Source organism: Pongo abelii, chromosome 5 (genome assembly GCF_028885655.2).
Source record: "Pongo abelii isolate AG06213 chromosome 5, NHGRI_mPonAbe1-v2.0_pri, whole genome shotgun sequence".
NCBI lineage: Eukaryota > Metazoa > Chordata > Mammalia > Primates > Hominidae > Pongo > Pongo abelii.
In genome coordinates this window covers 94043730-94061784 of record NC_071990.2, presented here as the reverse complement: position 1 = coordinate 94061784, position 18055 = coordinate 94043730, and the positions used below count along the sequence as shown (strand labels likewise).

The 18055-nt window shown below is 32.5% G+C and overlaps 1 protein-coding gene across 7 annotated transcripts in view; it reads left to right on the top strand.

Moving 5' to 3' along the window:
* EPHA7 (EPH receptor A7) overlaps nt 1-17776 on the top strand; it is a 179353-nt gene extending 161577 nt beyond the window's left edge. For 4 of the 7 annotated variants that reach the window (XM_054557886.2, XM_024248385.3, XM_024248386.3 and 1 more), the window contains exons 12-17: nt 70-131; nt 1534-1743; nt 2768-2917; nt 10486-10679; nt 12014-12169; nt 13937-17775. In XM_054557886.2, the coding sequence (XP_054413861.1) occupies nt 70-131; nt 1534-1743; nt 2768-2917; nt 10486-10679; nt 12014-12169; nt 13937-14051 (887 nt within the window). In that variant the 3' untranslated portion in view covers nt 14052-17775. Of the gene's footprint in view, nt 1-69; nt 132-1533; nt 1744-2767; nt 2918-10485; nt 10680-12013; nt 12174-13936 lie in introns of those variants that run through there. The other 3 variants (XM_054557888.2, XM_054557889.2, XM_054557887.2) reach the window with 2 other exon arrangements.
* The last annotated feature ends 279 nt before the right edge of the window (nt 17777-18055 follow it).

Here is an 18055-nt window from a genome sequence, read left to right as displayed (position 1 = left end):
TGGGGGATGAGAAAGGAAATAACCCTACAGTTCAGGTTACGACTTCTGAAACTTTTTTTTTAATTTTAGGGAAACCAGTCATGATTGTAATAGAGTTCATGGAAAATGGAGCCCTAGATGCGTTTCTCAGGGTAAGTACCAACGTGATCCACTTATTCTAAATATACTACGCTTGCTACCAATATAATTTTATGAACTTTTTTTGCGATGTAAAATGAGAGCCTTGTCTTTGAAAATCAGATTAATAATCAGAGTTCAAGACTAGATTAAACTAGAATATTTTGAGCATTTGAGTGATACAATGTGGTCAAGAAGTTATTTCCGTTAATATTATTACCTGAGATATGGAGGATGCCTGAAGCCCTGTAATTTGAATTCATGTTATAAAACAGTATATACAGTTGTAAATGAAATATAGAGATAATATGGAAAAGACTAAAAGGTGAGATAACCATTCTGTGTTGACACTATGATCACAGCTCTGCTCTGTAGAAGCATTTCTATTTTATTGTTAGGTGAACACCAAGCATAAAATGTATGATTATTAACATTATTTTTCAAATTAATGGTATGTGGTTTATTTGTAAATGACATATAAATCCAAAATATATAAACATAGATATTTTTACTCTCAGAGGCTTTTTAACTAAGAATATTAACATGTGAACATGTTTCCAAATGGCAAAGAAAAAATAATCTAAAGAAAAAGAGAACATGCAAAGTTATTTAATATGATCTAGAATCATATTTAACTCAGGCATATAAACAGTCATAGGATTTAGAGAAACTTTTACTGCTGCATCATCATGATATAAGTATCAACTAGAAAATTAATCAACTCAGACTAGCATACTTCATCCAGCATGTTTATATTCAGCTGGAGTAATTTTTTAGTTAAAATGGGTTAGAAGTGGCCAGTCTGGTTGCAAACAGTTCTCAATCCCATTTGTTAGTACATCTGTCCTAGAGAATCCTTGTTGCAAGTAATGCTCCTATCAGTAGCAAAACTAAGAAAAAACGAAATGGAAACAAAGTAGCCACTACAATCACTTTCTACATTTTAGTTTCTGTTCATTTTGACTCAAATATTTCCCCCCTTGCTCTTTTTTAGCATTTAGAGGAAAATAAACCTTATTATATGTATATTAATTTCTTTATATACTTTTATATTATTTAGACTTTTTGGCATGTGGGGAAAACACTTAGCTATTGGGGGTAATTTTTTAGATACTCTATTTCCAAACTTAAAAATTAGCATTACTTTTGGACTTGTGCAATCTCAAACTGTTATTAGTTCATTTTAAAATATCAAATTAGTATAAATAACTAAATGATTACCAAAATTCTCTTATTTGGCTGTCAGCTAAATGAGCATGTTATGTTTTTTTCACAAGTATCCATATTATATAAAAAATTAATTAACAATTCCTATTATACAATAGCAAATTACTAGCATGCAGATATTTTTCATGGTGATTTTTGTCCTTTTTAAAGTATGCAGTTAACTGGGCTTTTATTTTTGTCTTCCTGCAGAAACATGATGGACAATTTACAGTCATTCAGTTAGTAGGAATGCTGAGAGGAATTGCTGCTGGAATGAGATATTTGGCTGATATGGGATATGTTCACAGGGACCTTGCAGCTCGCAATATTCTTGTCAACAGCAATCTCGTTTGTAAAGTGTCAGATTTTGGCCTGTCCCGAGTTATAGAGGATGATCCAGAAGCTGTCTATACAACTACTGTAAGAAAAAGTCATTTACTGCACTTCTTCATATTCTTAAGATTTTTCTACCACGAAAGCAGGACCTAATAATGTAAAACTAAACAGGAGAAATGAAGCAAATTGAGCTAAGCATTTTGAGGTTGCTTTTTTGTTTTTTGTTTTTCTGGAAGAATCATTGTTTGTACAATATATATATAGGCTAATAAGGAAAGTGTTGATAACATGACTACCTTATATTGGGAGAGTCATAGAATATAGTTACATACAAAAACATCTAGTTACTAGCACTCATATTTGTAGAAAACTGTAATCACATTTTAAATAAAGATTTAAAAGAATATTAACTATGCTAAACCTTATAACTTTTGTAAGATTAGAAAAAAAGAAAATATGTGAGAATTTATTTAAATTATCCATATTTTATTTCATTTTCATAGTAACTTTGCCTAGTTTGTCTTTGTTGTGGCTGCTGTTGTTGTTGTTGTTGTTGTTGAGATGGAGTTTTGTTCTTGTTGTCCAGGCTGGAGTGCAATGGCACAATCTTGGCTCACTGCAGCCTCCGCCTCCTGGGTTCAAGCAATGCTCTTGCCTCAGCCTTCCAAGTAGCTAGGATAACAGGCGCCCACCACCACACATGGATAATTTTTTTGTATTTTTAGTAGAGACAGGTTTTCACCATGTTTGCCAGGCTGATCTTGAACTCCTGGCCTCAGGTGATCCACCCACCTCGGCCTCCGAAAGTGCTGGGATTACAGATGTGAGCCACAGCGCCCGGCCTGTCATTGTTTGTTCAATATACTCTTGCCCTAACACCACACAAATCTCAATCAGTTGAGTTGCCTTGTAAACTTGAAATGACGAAACTTGTAATGGTATTCTGAAAATCAGATAAATAACTTTAAATACGCATAGAGATTCAAGATGGGTAGACCTGATGCTGCTGAACTACCAACCAAAAATGCACATATGTATTTATGGTGTTGCCATAAATAATATATCAGTTATTATACATATTTAAAATGTTCATTTCTTTTTATAACAGGGTGGAAAAATTCCAGTAAGGTGGACAGCACCCGAAGCCATCCAGTACCGGAAATTCACATCAGCCAGTGATGTATGGAGCTATGGAATAGTCATGTGGGAAGTTATGTCTTATGGAGAAAGACCTTATTGGGACATGTCAAATCAAGATGTAGGTGTTACATTCATTTAAACAAAAAGGATTGAATACATTAATAGCCAGTATTACTGGAACATGTAGGTAAAGGCTCATTAGAACACACTTTTAAATAATTATAAAAATACAGTTTTCCACAATTACTACCACACTAATTACCATAAATTAGTGGTTCTACTAATTTTATTATTTTGGCTTTCGTTTTGAATAATCACTTTCTCTTTTTATAATATAAATTCTATGGACACAAAATAGAAGCTTACTAATGATATTTCCTCCTTAATAAAGATAATGTTTCCACACTTGCACAGCTGGAGTGGGAGCATCACATGAGTAAAAGAATCATTTGTGAAGAGGAGGGAAGGAAGTTTGGTTGTGCTTTGTTTTGTCTTTGAAGCTTATCTTTTTCTTTTAGTGTTCTAAGAAAATTCTTTAAATTATCTACTGTTGATTGGTTTAACTAAGTTTTAGTTTCATGGGACAATCTAGATTTTATGATCAATATTAGTAAATGTTTCATAGTGATATTTTAGAATGCAATCACAATAAGAATATCTTTGGAAATTCCTTTTAAAAGTATATTTATTAAATGTACATACCCTGTTGCCATGAGGACATGCTAAAACATAAAACATACTGTTTTCCGTTGAGAAAAGAAACTGATGGTAGTCCATGTGAGGGTATACATCTCACACCAAGAGACCACTTATAAAACAATATAGCAAAAGTGCAAAAAAAAGGTTGCTTTTATTAGTTTGAGTTTGTTAAAATGGCCATTTTGTAGGCCAAGAGCACTTATAGTTCAACCTATTGAAATATGAGTGAAAATTAGATAAATGTAGAGCCAGTATGAAATCTAGGAAGATATCCAGGATTGTACTAAAAATCTGGTGGATACCTTGGTTCAGAGCTGAGGAGCCAATTCTCTAAGGAAGCACACTGGAAAGTTGAGAAGTTAAGGTTTAGAGGTGTATGAAGACCGATCAAATGGACTCACTTTTCTATAACAGAGATGCAGTAGACTTGTGGTAATTAGAAATGAAGATGTAGGTTTGGACAAATTGATGAAGGAGTTTTCAAAGGAGTCTGGAAATGATACTAATGCAGATTCTTGGAGTGTGGAGTCAAAAAAATAAGTAGTGCTTAAGGAAAATCCACATTGGGTCTTAAAACTTACAGTAGTTATTTTTAGACAACTAACATTTAGACTGTTTTATATGTTGTTGATAAGGTTATTTTTGATACTTTCCCTACAAATTTTTTCATTAACTGAGAAGTCCCCAGTCTGAAAAGAGGAAGGCTATAAATCAGTTATATCTATTGATATTTTGAATTAGATGATGACATAAAACTTTTCATTTGCTTTTTGTTTTGTTTTTGTTTTTCAAAGATAAAAGTCTAAATGATGAGTCTGTTTGGCAGAGGCAAAGTTGTTAATATTTGACAGGTCTCAGTGTCAAAGATTTCATGGACTGTCAAAATTTGGACAAACAAATCCTTAGGGCGGAGAAAGAGAAATATTTACATTCCCTAGACACTCAGTGGAGTTTCATTTCTTTTGACACCTTCCTTCTGTATTGGATTCAAACATAAAGGGACTGACAAGACTGACAAATTCAGAGTTCACTTAACTTCCAAAAACAAATAATGGAAATGGTTAAGAAGAAAAAAATTAGTATCTCCAATTTTAAATTTTAAAATGTGTTAAGTATTGTTTTTTGTTTTTCTTAAAAATGAACATTATGAATATAGCCTTACTATACCAAGGATTAATATTTTATTAGTCAAATGACATAATTATGTCTATTGTGCAGTTTAGTTCTAACCTAAAATATTTGGCACATTCTTTAATTTTTTTATTTAGAAGGTCTAAAATAATTAATAAATTTGGACACAGGTTTGTTTAGCAGTGAGAAATTACCTAGATAGGTCAGTTTGTACAGTGAAATTTGTATTCATATTCCTCTTATTAGATAATATTCATTATTTTATAATTATGTCAGTAGAGTGCTATTTGAACAATTATATGTTTAATTTTCAATATGCAAATAGAGAAAAATCGGATAATTTAGGATAATGATTTCCATTCTGGGATAAAATTTTCTAGATAAAAGCTTTTTTCTAGGAATCTGTGGTAGGAGTTCATGGAGAGACTTAGATCTATGAACCCCTGTGAACCCCTGATACATGTGGAAACTGCTGTGTATGTGTGAATATATTATTTTTTTTTTTCTGGGAAGGTTGCCTTCGTCAGATTTTCAGATGTATTCATTGTCTTTTAATTAGCCTAAATGGATTTATCAAGTGAACCAATTAACTCTACATTATTAAAATGTAGTTGCTAGGAATTTGTCAGGGATTTTAGAAAGCTGTCAAATTTTAAATGCCTCAGATTTTAAAAGATTTTTTACAAGACAAAGGAAAACAAGATGTACAGTGATGGTTACATTTCTAAGCAAGTCCACACAGTTCCAGGCTGAATGCTGGATAAGGTGAGGTTTTTGTAACCTGAAGAGACACAAAAGGGTGGTGTAGAAGCTAATGAGTGAGAAAGTTCTGGACTATCTGAACGGTTTGTGTGACTCTGGACAAGGCAATGAACAAGAAAAACCTAGGGAAAACTAATATACGTATACATGACCAGACTCATACTCAAATAGGTTATCCATTAGTTAACCCTTGAATGGGCACTCATTTGTATTTTCGTGTGTCTATTATTTTCTTAAGTTTTAACTACGATGGAAACAGTCAGATTCAGTTACTTGCAATTAAAACCAAGAGGTTAAGCTTTCCAAATAAATTTCCAACTTTCATTCTTCTAAAAAATCTGCAAACATTTAGCTCTTTCCATTAATGACTTTTCAAAGAAAAATCTTCATGTATGTAAATGTAGTCAAATATAAGAAATATTGTGGAAATTGAAAATATCCTTTTGGTTTTCACAGCAGCTATCTTTTAATTGAATTTATATCTTGATTCATCCAAATCAAATTTTTACCCTCAAATTATGAAATTTTGAAGTTTTTTATTATATAGATTTTATTTTTTTCTTCTAGGAGTATTTTTCTTACATTAGTATTTTAATGTATTGTAATATAAGAAAAAATACTACTAGCATAAAAAGAATAAAATCTATATAGCAAATTAAGTATCTTAATAGTTAACATAAGAAAAAAGTATTTAAAAAAAAAGTAAGAAAGTATTTTTTTCTTATATAAAGCTAGGCCAGTAAATTGTTAATTTTCCTAGTAGGTAGATATTAGGATGTTAAAAAATTTAAGCTTTTTTAAAGATATGAGACATAAAGATAATTCCTTAAAGCCATATAAGAAAAGTCATTTAAGAGCTTGGAAAGTATAATATACCCATAAGTAAATGTATTCTCAGCTAAATTGTGAGACCTCATTTTTCCTTTTAAAAGTCATCACTGATTTATGACTTTATATTTTTTCATGTTAATACAGAAGCAAAATGATGATGTTGTTTTATGTAAAACTTTTCCATAATCTCATAAGTGAAGTCCAACATATTTAATTGCATAAAATGTGGGTCATGTTATTTTGAGGTTAATGAAATAGAAAATGAGTATTGAGCAGAGGACAGAAGCCAATCATGTCATATGCCATTTTGAGTTATTACAGTCTCATTAATGGGGTCTTATTGTGTTCCTTTTTCTCTTAATTACAATGGTCATACTGTAATAATATGGAAACACTTCTCCGTAAGTAACTTTTGTTTTTATTTCTAAGTATTGCTTTACAGCATTTGCCAAAGAAGTGGTCCCTGTTGTGTCCCAGAGATCTTTTTTAAAATTACATTTACCCAAATCACTTCTGGTTCCGCTGGGAACTATTTAGACATAGAATTGGTTATGAATGAATTTTATTAGAATACTAAGGCAAATACAAGGAGTTTCTAGTAATTTCACAAGAATATGTTTCAGATGAATTCAGTGAACTAATTACATAATCCTCTAAGAAGTGGAGGGCCAGCCATCTTACCTCTGTGCATTGTTTTTCCAAGAATATCTAACTATTTGAATAACGTACCTAATTTTTCATTGGAAAAATAATGCCATTCTTAACAGCACGGGCTCTGGTCTGTGGCATACGTCAAATTCTGTCTTTTCTACTAACAGCTACCTGATACTGACTGGCCCTCTCTTTTTTTTTCCTGCGTGCCACACATTCTTTATCTCTAGAATCAGTATAATAATGATACTTAAACCTAATAAGGTTTTTGTAAGAATCAAATAAGATAATTCAAGTTTAAAACCATGCCAATCATATAATAAGCTCTTAATAAATATTAACTATGATTATTAGTTGCATATTTAACAAAATTGTTTTACTGCTAGGCTAATAAATGAAAACTACAGAACCTCAAAGTTCAGTTTTTGCCTAAATTAGCTCCTATTGGCTGGTTTTGTTTCAAAGGGTGTGTCTTGGATTATGCCAAACTGCTCCATAAGGTCGAAGAGTTCCCAGCAAGTACCTTAAGTGTTCATGTCCATAGGGATGTGACTATTAATGAGATTATTAAAGTCCCAATATCTCTTACTTTAAATGTTATATCTTGTTGTTATTCCTTTATAAATGTATAAACCATTATATCTTTGAATATAGCTAGGAGTTTCACTTTGAAGTGAGATCAGTGTTGTTTCTCTACAATAGCAAAAGGAATCGTTAAATTTCTGTAATGCAGTAGGACAACTACAGAGGTTCATTAACTCATTTTTTTAATAATCATTTAATGGTCCTATGCTCAGTGCTACAAAAACTTAAGAATATATTGTGTTGAAAGCTAAAGAATCGATAATTTTAAGTGTTATTGTGAAAGCTTGGAGTGCTATTGAAAAGTATTATGTCAAGAGGGCATGATAAGATTTAGATTTACATTTTAAAACATTATTTGGAGGGAAAGAAAATAGGGAAGATCACTCAACTTACATTGTTCCTTTCAGGACACCTGAAGATAAGCTATAAGCAGGGAAATAGGTTAGGAGGTGGTGGGAAATAATGAGGACTGAATTAATGTTATGAGCATTAGAATGCAGTCATGTCAAATCAGAAATAGACTGTATGTGTTTAAATAGAAGCAGCCTCAAATACAAAAAGCCACTCATTTTCCAATGAAAAAAAATACCCCCAGTTGCTTATTGTGTGGTCATTTTGAATACATAAAATTTCAGAAGTTATTAGTTTATTTATTCCCAGCTTGATCTGCTATTTAAATCATTTAACCCAACTTTCTAAAAGTAAATTACTTTTACTTTTATTCACATTTTTTAACATAGCATTTTTGAATCCAAGTACAGTGCTATTACTGGAATGTTTTGCAAAACCACTGAAATTCTTAGCATTTAAAATGTTTTTTAAAAAATATAATTTCTCCTGTACTTATATATTTGTGATCCTTGCGAGTTACCATTTGTATGTATTTGTTTGATGTATAGCTTTTAAAAGGGATATTTTAGAGGAATGTTTACAGTGATATGCAACATTTGTAATTATGGGATCATAAAAGGACATTTTTAAGTTCTGTCATATGACCTCCATTGCATTTAGTACCAACACTGATTAAGGTCACTTAAGACCAAGGTGTTTTCTCCATAATTGTTGTTCAAAATAAAGTACTTAAAGGAACACCTCAGTGTGAAACTTTGTAAAGACTTAACTGTGAGATAATTACTCCATCACTTCAGGGAGACGTATATATAGAGAGAGAGATATATAAATGTAGACATGGAAAAATACTTTTTCTAGTATTTGAGCATATATTGTATTTGGGAAGTAGAAAATCATCAGAAAGTGGTGACTAATTGTGTATATAAGAGGATGTGAGGCAGGAGGATCAGGATGTGAGGCCCTGGAATTCAAGGCTGCAGTGAGCTGTGATCGTGCCACTGCACTCCTGGATGACAGAGCCTGGATGACAGAGCAAGACTCCGTTTTGTTGTTGTTGTTGTTTGTTTATTTCTTTGTTTTTTAAAAAGAGAGAGAGGGAGAATGAAAGAATCTGGCACAGTTTTCAGCTTCCTGACTGGGACTGGAAGTGCCGTTAATTGAAATAGTAAAGGATTGGGAAGAGAGGTGATAAATTCAATTTTAAATATATACAGTGGAGGTACCTATGGACAATTCAGATGAAGAGTTTAATAAACTGATAGAAATACAACCTAGTGATTAGGAGAGAGTTTGGTCTTAAATTTTATACTTATATAAATTTTCAAAAATTACTGTAACTAAGTCCATCTATTTACTTTTTAAACTTTAGAGTTAGAGATTTTTCTTAAAGAAAAAAGTAGACTTTTTTTTCCCTTATACAAAAGAATTTTTTTTCAAATATTGTTGATGCCAAGTACTGTACTCATTACATCCTATCCTACAACCTTTTATATTTTAAGGTGCTATTTTTGAATGTCAGCATGCATCTTTCCCTAAAAATATTAAGACATTCAACATTTCTTAAAGCCAGCTTTTTGTTTGCCTACTTTTGGCCTTATTTTCTTTGAAAATTCAAAGATTTTTTTTTTTCTCAGAGGGTCATTTTTTGTTACATTTCTACCATTATATCAGTCAGTGTCAAAGGATTTGTTCTTCCCGCTCGAATACTATTTTAGTGTTCTCCAATCCCTTCTTATTTCTGCTATTTGTCTTCTTGTTCTCTTCCCTTTGCTGCTCAGATTTGGAACATTTTCAAATTTTTAAGATCTATTTTTGCCTTTCATATAAATAAAAAACCCAAGTCTGAATGATAATTTTTCTGATTGCTACATACAAATGTTTACAGGGGCCTATTTTTCACTAACATTCAAAGCTTCATATGAACAGTTTTTTGGGCTATTAAGTAGGCAGTGGTATGCTGATAAAAAATAATAATAAAAACCAGCTCTCTGACTGGGAAAGCCCTGATTTGTACCCTTTCCCTATTTCCTGCTGTAACCCTTCCCCCACGCTGATTTCAATCTGCCAGTGTGAGGTAAGGGAACTTGGAGTAGGGAAGGGATGCAGTCGCCACTCATAAACCAGTACAACTTCGCTCCTGTCTTACAACTACTGTCTTATAACACTAACAATAAGCTTCATATTATTTAAAAGACTCATGTGCTTGGTAATATTTTCTATCATAGTACATTCATATTATTTTGCTACCCTGTTTAAAAGTGAATCATTTTGGCTCATTCTGGGTAACTAAAATTCCTTTTACAACTTGCAGAATTATTAAATGTATGGGCACATATGTATACTCACAAAGATACACAAGTAAGATAGTTCCATAACATGTTCCCTTTTGAAAGCCTCTGGGATGATATTAAAACTGTTTCCATCTATTGTACCCTGGATGAACTTAATTGCTGTTCCCTATTGCTGAATTAACTAGGAAATGTCATCATATCCTGCACTTCATGCACTCCTTAATAACATGCTTAATATTCATGGAAATTTTGGGAAAAAAGTAAGTCTTTTGTGAAGCATTGTGCCTCATTCTTCTCTGGATAAATCATTTTGCCTACCGGGAAATTTGTTTTATTATAATTGAACCTAAATCAGTAATATTTGTAATGTCCTTTTGGCTATTAGGTTATAAAAGCAATAGAAGAAGGTTATCGTTTACCAGCACCCATGGACTGCCCAGCTGGTCTTCACCAGCTAATGTTGGATTGTTGGCAAAAGGAGCGTGCTGAAAGGCCAAAATTTGAACAGATAGTTGGAATTCTAGACAAAATGATTCGAAACCCAAATAGTCTGAAAACTCCCCTGGGAACTTGTAGTAGGTAAGAAATGCCTAAGGGAATGGAATCTGGGAGAAATTAAAACAGTAACGTAAACCGTTTATCTCCTCCACCCCACCACAATGGCAAATTGACTTTTGTGTTGACGTATAAACTCATATTAAATGTATTGCATTTATAGAAGTTTATATTTTTCTTTTCAGTTAGGCTTACCTTAATTAGTGCTTAAAAAGAATCTATTAGTTATTGTATTTTTTAAACTTATGAGTATCACTAGCTGCTTTTATAAAAAAAAACTTTATAAACTGGATTTTTGTGATAAGATAGCAGCAGTTCATATTTTCAGACCAATATTATTATTATTACATGGGTTTTTATTACTGTTGTCCTTGTTTTTTGTTATATGCATAGTATCTATTTAATTGTTTTGCTTCAAGTCATTTAATAAATGATTCAATGATGTTAAAGTTTATAAAAGAAATTCAGGCTAGGCGCGGTGGCTCATGCTTGTAATCCCAGCACTTTGGGATGCCGAGGTCGGTGGATCACAAGGTCAGGAGTTCGAGACCAGCCTGGCCAACACAGTGAAACCCCGTCTCTACTAAAAATACAAAAATTAGCTGGGCATGGTGGCGGGCGCCTGTAATCCCAGCTACTTGGGAGGCTGAGGCAGGAGAATTGCTTGAACCCGGGAGGCAGAGGTGGCAGTGAGCTGAGATCACGCCACTGCACTCCAGCCTGGGCGACAGAGCGAGACTCCGTCTCAAAAAAAAAAAAAAGAAAAAAAAATTCAATACAGAATTAAAGAGGTGTACTCATTAAAAAGAGTCCATTCATCCTTTGCATTTGGCTTGCTTGATTGTAATGCATGTTAATAGTTATTCAGCCTCAGATGCCAGGTAATATTGATGCTCTGGTTTACATTGGTAGTAAGTTCGCACCTGTGGAGGTGTTCTAACTCCCCAGGTATTCACAAGAATGCCATCAGCAAAGGAGATGCACAATATCTCTACAGCACCCTTGTGGCCTGAATAGGTTAGAACACAGCCATATGTGCATCATTTACTCCCAATTACTTTTGGAAAAGCAAATGAACAATTATTTACTGATTCCAAATATTGTTGGCTGTACTTTTAAAAACATGGAAGACAAAACCGGGTGGTCATCATATCTAAATAAAATGTAAATTTAGGAGTTTGTAGTTACTGGCCTCCTGGATGCTTTAGGATTTTATTAGCATATCGATGTATTTTTTTATTATGTACACCAATTAAAACATCTAATTTTGTTCTTTATACTTTAATTTTATATGGGCCAAAACATTCTTTCTTTGGTAGTTCATGATAATATTGCTTTTCTGTTTCATTTTTATCTAGGCCAATAAGCCCTCTTCTGGATCAAAACACTCCTGATTTCACTACCTTTTGTTCAGTTGGAGAATGGCTACAAGCTATTAAGATGGAAAGATACAAAGATAACTTCACAGCAGCTGGCTACAATTCCCTTGAATCAGTAGCCAGGATGACTATTGAGTAAGCTTAAACTCTTAAAATTGTATTTAAGGATTTATTAGGTACAATCTACACTTTATACATTAGGTTATCTTCTTTATATTAAAAGAATTTGAATCCCAAAATCAAGAAAAAAAGTACTTCTTTAACAAGTTCTTACTGTGTACCAGGCATTATACTAAATAGACCTTTAAACATATTACCTTTTTAACCTTCACAACAATAATTGTATTAAGTCTATAGTTTTATACCTATGTTGTTGCCAACAAGGCTAAAGTTCAGAAAATTTAAATATTTTCCCTAAGCCAAGTTAACTAGTAAGTAATAACTAATATGGCTCCATAGCTGCTGTTCTAAACACCATCCAGTGAGGCTTCCTCTGTAGTTAACCTCTGTATTATTTAGATTCCTATTCACTGGGGAAACTTTCTCCATTGCAAAGGAGGATTTCTTTCACCATGTTTGTGTTGAACTTAAATAATCTCAAAACTTTATACTCAATGCTGAAATGCGTTAGAACGTCCAATATAATTATTTCTGAAGAGATCAAAAGAAGCTTAATTCAGTTAACCATAGCTTAAAAGTAAGAGTTAAACTTACTTTTTGGAAGATGTGTGATTGAACAATTCCTTTTTTTTTAACCTGAAAAAAATGACCTGATAAAACAACTTTTGAAATTTCTATGAACTTGAAGTTAAAAGAACTCACTTTTCCTGTCTGGCTCCATCACTAGTTATGGGTTTCTGGACAATCTAAAAATCTCTGAACCTCAGTTGACTTGGCTGCAGCATGACTTTCTTTCATGGGTGACATAGTTCCTCTCAGTCAATGTGTTTGAAAATGGAAAACAATAATCAAGTTTCCATTTGTGGGATCCTATATTGTACTGTCATCATTTTTCCAATGAGACGAAGACCACCAATCAAATATTATTTTCTGGTATATGCCAGGAAATGTCATGTACATGGATTTAAGTGTGTGCATGCTATTTTGTTCAGTTTTCTTCTAGTCACTAGGTGGGCATTTTTACACTTGAGTCCCCAAAGCAATCTGTACCCCTAAAAAACCATGTTTCTCAGTCACTGCCATGAAAAACTACAGTGCTATAGTTTTGCAATATTTTAGCTGCTTGTAAAGACATCAGCTCATTGTATCTGGCTATTAGGAAAGGCAAAACACAAACAGATCCAATTCTTAATTCAAATTTAAGCTATTAAACATAGATGTTGTACATTTTAAAAGATAGTTTTTATAACATATAATGAAATGATTGAACTGACTGAAGTAAGTATATAACCAATAATATGCTCAGAATTACCACACGTTAGTTAAATCCAGTATAAAATTTCACATGGTCATTGATGATTTCCAATTTTTCTACTAGATCCCACCAACTGTTTTCATTATCCTTTATCCAGCTTTTTCCAGTGAGAAATTTCTAAATCCCTATTAGGTTCAAGAAAACATTTCAAATAACATTTCCTAACCTTTCCTTAAGTTAATAATAGTCTTAAGACTTTAATAATTTCTTATGTAAAATTTCATATCACTTTATAAGTGAATTGAGATTAAATTGAGAACCTGAGCAGTTAGGTTTTTACAAAGGAGAATGTTGATGTAGGTTTTACAATTCTGATCTGCTGCAGGGGTGTGATCTTAATACCCAAGAACACTAAGATAAGATCTATTTGGCTAAGGTAACGTATTTAATTAAACAGTTGATGACAGTTTAGTGCCACATTTATTCTTTGTAAGGTACCTAATAAAAAGTGCGTTTGTCTTTTTCAGGGATGTGATGAGTTTAGGGATCACACTGGTTGGTCATCAAAAGAAAATCATGAGCAGCATTCAGACTATGAGAGCACAAATGCTACATTTACATGGAACTGGCATTCAAGTGTGATATGCATTTCTCCCTTTTAAGGGAGATTACAGACTGCAAGAGAACAGTACTGGCCTTCAGTATATGCATAGAATGCTGCTAGAAGACAATTGATGTCCTGGGTCCTTCCAACAGTGAAGAGAAGATTTAAGAAGCACCTATAGACTTGAACTCCTAAGTGCCACCAGAATATATAAAAAGGGAATTTAGGATCCACCATCGGTGGCCAGGAAAATAGCAGTGACAATAAACAAAGTACTACCTGAAAAACATCCAAACACCTTGAGCTCTCTAACCTCCTTTTTGTCTTATAGACTTTTTAAAATGTACATAAAGAATTTAAGAAAGAATATATTTGTCAAATAAAATCATGATCTTATTGTTAAAATCAATGAAATATTTTCCTTAAATATGTGATTTCAGACTATTCCTTTTTAAAATCATTTGTGTTTATTCTTCATAAGGACTTTGTTTTAGAAAGCTGTTTATAGCTTTGGACCTTTTTAGTGTTAAATCTGTAACACATCACTACACTGGGTACCTTTGAAAGAATCTCAAATTTCAAAAGAAATAGCATGATTGAAGATACATCTCTGTCAGAACATTGGTATCCTTTTTGTGCCATTTTATTCTGTTTAATCAGTGCTGTTTTGATATTGTTTGCTAATTGGCAGGTAGTCAAGAAAATGCAGGTTGCCAAGAGCTCTGATATTTTTTAAAAAGAAATTTTTTGTAAAGATCAACAACACACTATCTTTTCAATGAAAAAAGCAATAATGATCCATACATACTATAAGGCACTTTTAACAGATTGTTTATAGAGTGATTTTACTAGAAAGAATTTAATAAACTCGAAGTTTAGGTTTATGAGTATATAAACAAATGAGGCACTTCATCTGAAGAATGTTGGTGAAGGCAAGTCTCTGAAAGCAGAACTATCCAGTGTTATCTAAAATTTAATCTGAGCACATCAAGATTTTTTCAGTCTCGTGACATTAGGAAATTTAGGATAAATAGTTGACATATATTTTATATCCTCTTCTGTTGAATGCAGTCCAAACATGAAAGGAAATAATTGTTTTATATTATAACTCTGAAGCATGATAAAGGGGCAGTTCACAATTTTCACCATTTAAACACAAATTTGCTGCACAGAATATCACCATTGCAGTTCAAAACAAAACAAAACAAAACAAAAAGTCTTTTGTTTGTGAACACTGATGCAAGAAACTTGTTAAACGAAAGGACTCTTTACCCTAGAAGGAAGAGGTGAACGATCTGGCTTGTTTTTAAAGCTTTATTTATTAAACCATATTATTTGATTACTGTGTTAGAATTTCATAAGCAATAATTAAATGTGTCTTTATAGATATTGCAGGAATGTATACATATTGTGAGTAATGCTTTCAAAAGTTATGAAAATCATGAACTACCCCAGAATTGAACTGTTGTACTTCCAAAGAGAATTGGGCTGTATAATGATTTTAATAGAGAAAGATCCCAGGGATCGGTCATAATTGGTCTTGTTTGATAATGTGGGCATCCACAAACAAACAAACAAATAACAGAAACAAAATCTGTAAATGTTCCTTTGTAAAACTTGTAAATTTTATTTATACTGTCTTGTTTTGTACACACATTTCTCTGTAGTGGGCTCTGAATACATTGAAAATGCACTATATTTTTCTATTTTACTTGCAGAGCATCACAAAAGAACAGGTATTTTCAGTGCTACATAATGTGTTTTCCCACATTTAGGACCAAAGATGGCTATAGAAAAACTCAAATGGATTGCTTCCCAAACCCCTCCCCACCCTTTTTTTTGGTTTTAAATCACTGTACAGTGTTATTTGATATTTTAATTTATTTTTTGATTGACTAGAAAAATCATTTTAATTTCACTAAAATGTTTTTTGTCCCTAAGGAAAAGTAATCTGTAAAAATAATTTTAATTAGCATAATACAGTCACCTAGACACTTCCATTTGTAATCTTTGTAATAGACTGTAAATATATTTTTGGAACTATAACACAATGTGCTTGAGGGTTATTTTTCAGTGTCTGCAGTGTATACAAGTGTTTATACTAAGTACAGCACTTTACAATTCTAATCAGTAGCATTGGCCTTTGTGAGAATGAGTGAAAGAGTTTGAGTGAGTGTTCTTAATTCCTTTTGGATTCTAGACTCACTAATAATGAAGTTCTTTTCTTGTTCATAGCTTAAGGTGCTTATTTTTTCTATTAAAATTAAATTAACAAAAGCCATTCTAGAAATAGAAGACATAGTATGGTACATGCAAACGGTGTCTTTCCTGCTTTTTTCTAGCACTAGATTTATAGTTCAGTAGTCTTTCTTGAGTAGAAGGGCAGAATAAAAGTTTTTTTGAGTTTTTTTCAAAAATAACTTTTTCCTTCAGCAATATACCTCATCTGCCTTAAATTTTTTACAGCTCTTTACAGGGAAAGGGGAGAAGGGATGGGAAAGACACACAGCACAATAGGAAGTGTATGATTACATCACTATCTCGTTTGTAAGTTTCTTTTCCTAATCAACATTATGATTTTGAAATACATGTATGTGAAACAAATATTAAGAGAAAAAGAATTAACATTGTAATGCTGATTGTAATACTCTCTTCCAGAAAGAGATGAGATGGTATAACGATAAGAATGTACAACTTGCACCTTGGAATCTTTTTTTTTAAATAAATTAGTGCTCAGGGGAGGAAAAGTAGAGAAAGTGAACGTCAAAAATAGAATTCCAAAATTATAAAAATGCAAAAGGAAATGGCCTCCTTGCTTTAATAGAGCCACCTTTTTTAGAACGCTGTCCTCACACTTGACCTGTGTTTTGCATTCAGTACTGAAATAAAAGTAACTTGTTCTACATTTGAATCTAACATTTTCTCAGCAATTGATCTGGGCCTTGTTTACTAGAACTGGTGGTTTATGCTTGTCAGAGCACTATTAGTTGAATCATATTGTATACTTATGTAATCTACATTAGCTAGTACTGTTTAGGACTATATTTTAATTGCTCTTCTTATCTGTGTTTTTAAGACAATTAAAATGGTGTGATTCACCTCTCTTTTATTTAGGTAATGCTGATATTCTCCCTTTTGTTTGTTGAGTAGCCTAGAACTATGCTACTCACTGATGTGCATGTTCAAATAAATTACTGATGTGTATTTTTTTGCTATATGTGGAGAAATCATGGGGAACTCGGGGCGAGATGTGCTTTTCGTTGGTTGAATTTGTCCCTCCTTGCCTAAGAAATACTACAGGGGTCATCCTTTTATAAGGACAAACCGCTTTTGAACAGTGTCTTCAATGTATCAAGCACAAATAACTCTTTCTTCAACACGAATCATAAGTCTCTTTTTACCAGCTTAAAATAATAAACAAGTCTATTAGACAATGTAAAGAAAATCCTGTCTCCAATCATTGGTGGATTCCTTTATATCCCTTACACGTTCTTTATTTTCCTATACAATATTACAAGAAGAGATAAAGTTTTATTGAAATAGTTGAGTGGACCAATCAGAATACGAAGAAAAATGAATATCCATTACTTCCTTTTGTTCTCTTGCACACTAACCTAATTCCACTCTAATTATTACAGAAGAATAAGATTATGTCTTCAAAGAGCCGTACTGCCAAATAGTTATCTTTCTTGCTCCTTCCTGAAACTACCGCATGATACTAACAATAATATTTGCATGAGAAAGGAAATATTTTGTCGTTGGACGTTCACATATATTTTAAACTTTTGATATAATAAATGAACTTAGATTTTTTTTTCATTCAAGTTACTAGATCATGCAAATGTTAAATCCAAAACAAAAGGAAAAAGTGATAAATCTGGTTGAATGATTGAGTTGTTTGACATAGAAAGTGACTCAGTGATCATTCTAACTTGCACCTGAAATGATGAAAACTAAGCACTCCCTATTTTAAAACATCACCCTCTTAAATTCCCCCAAAAAATGAGAATAATAGGCAAATGTCAGATGAGGCACTATTGCT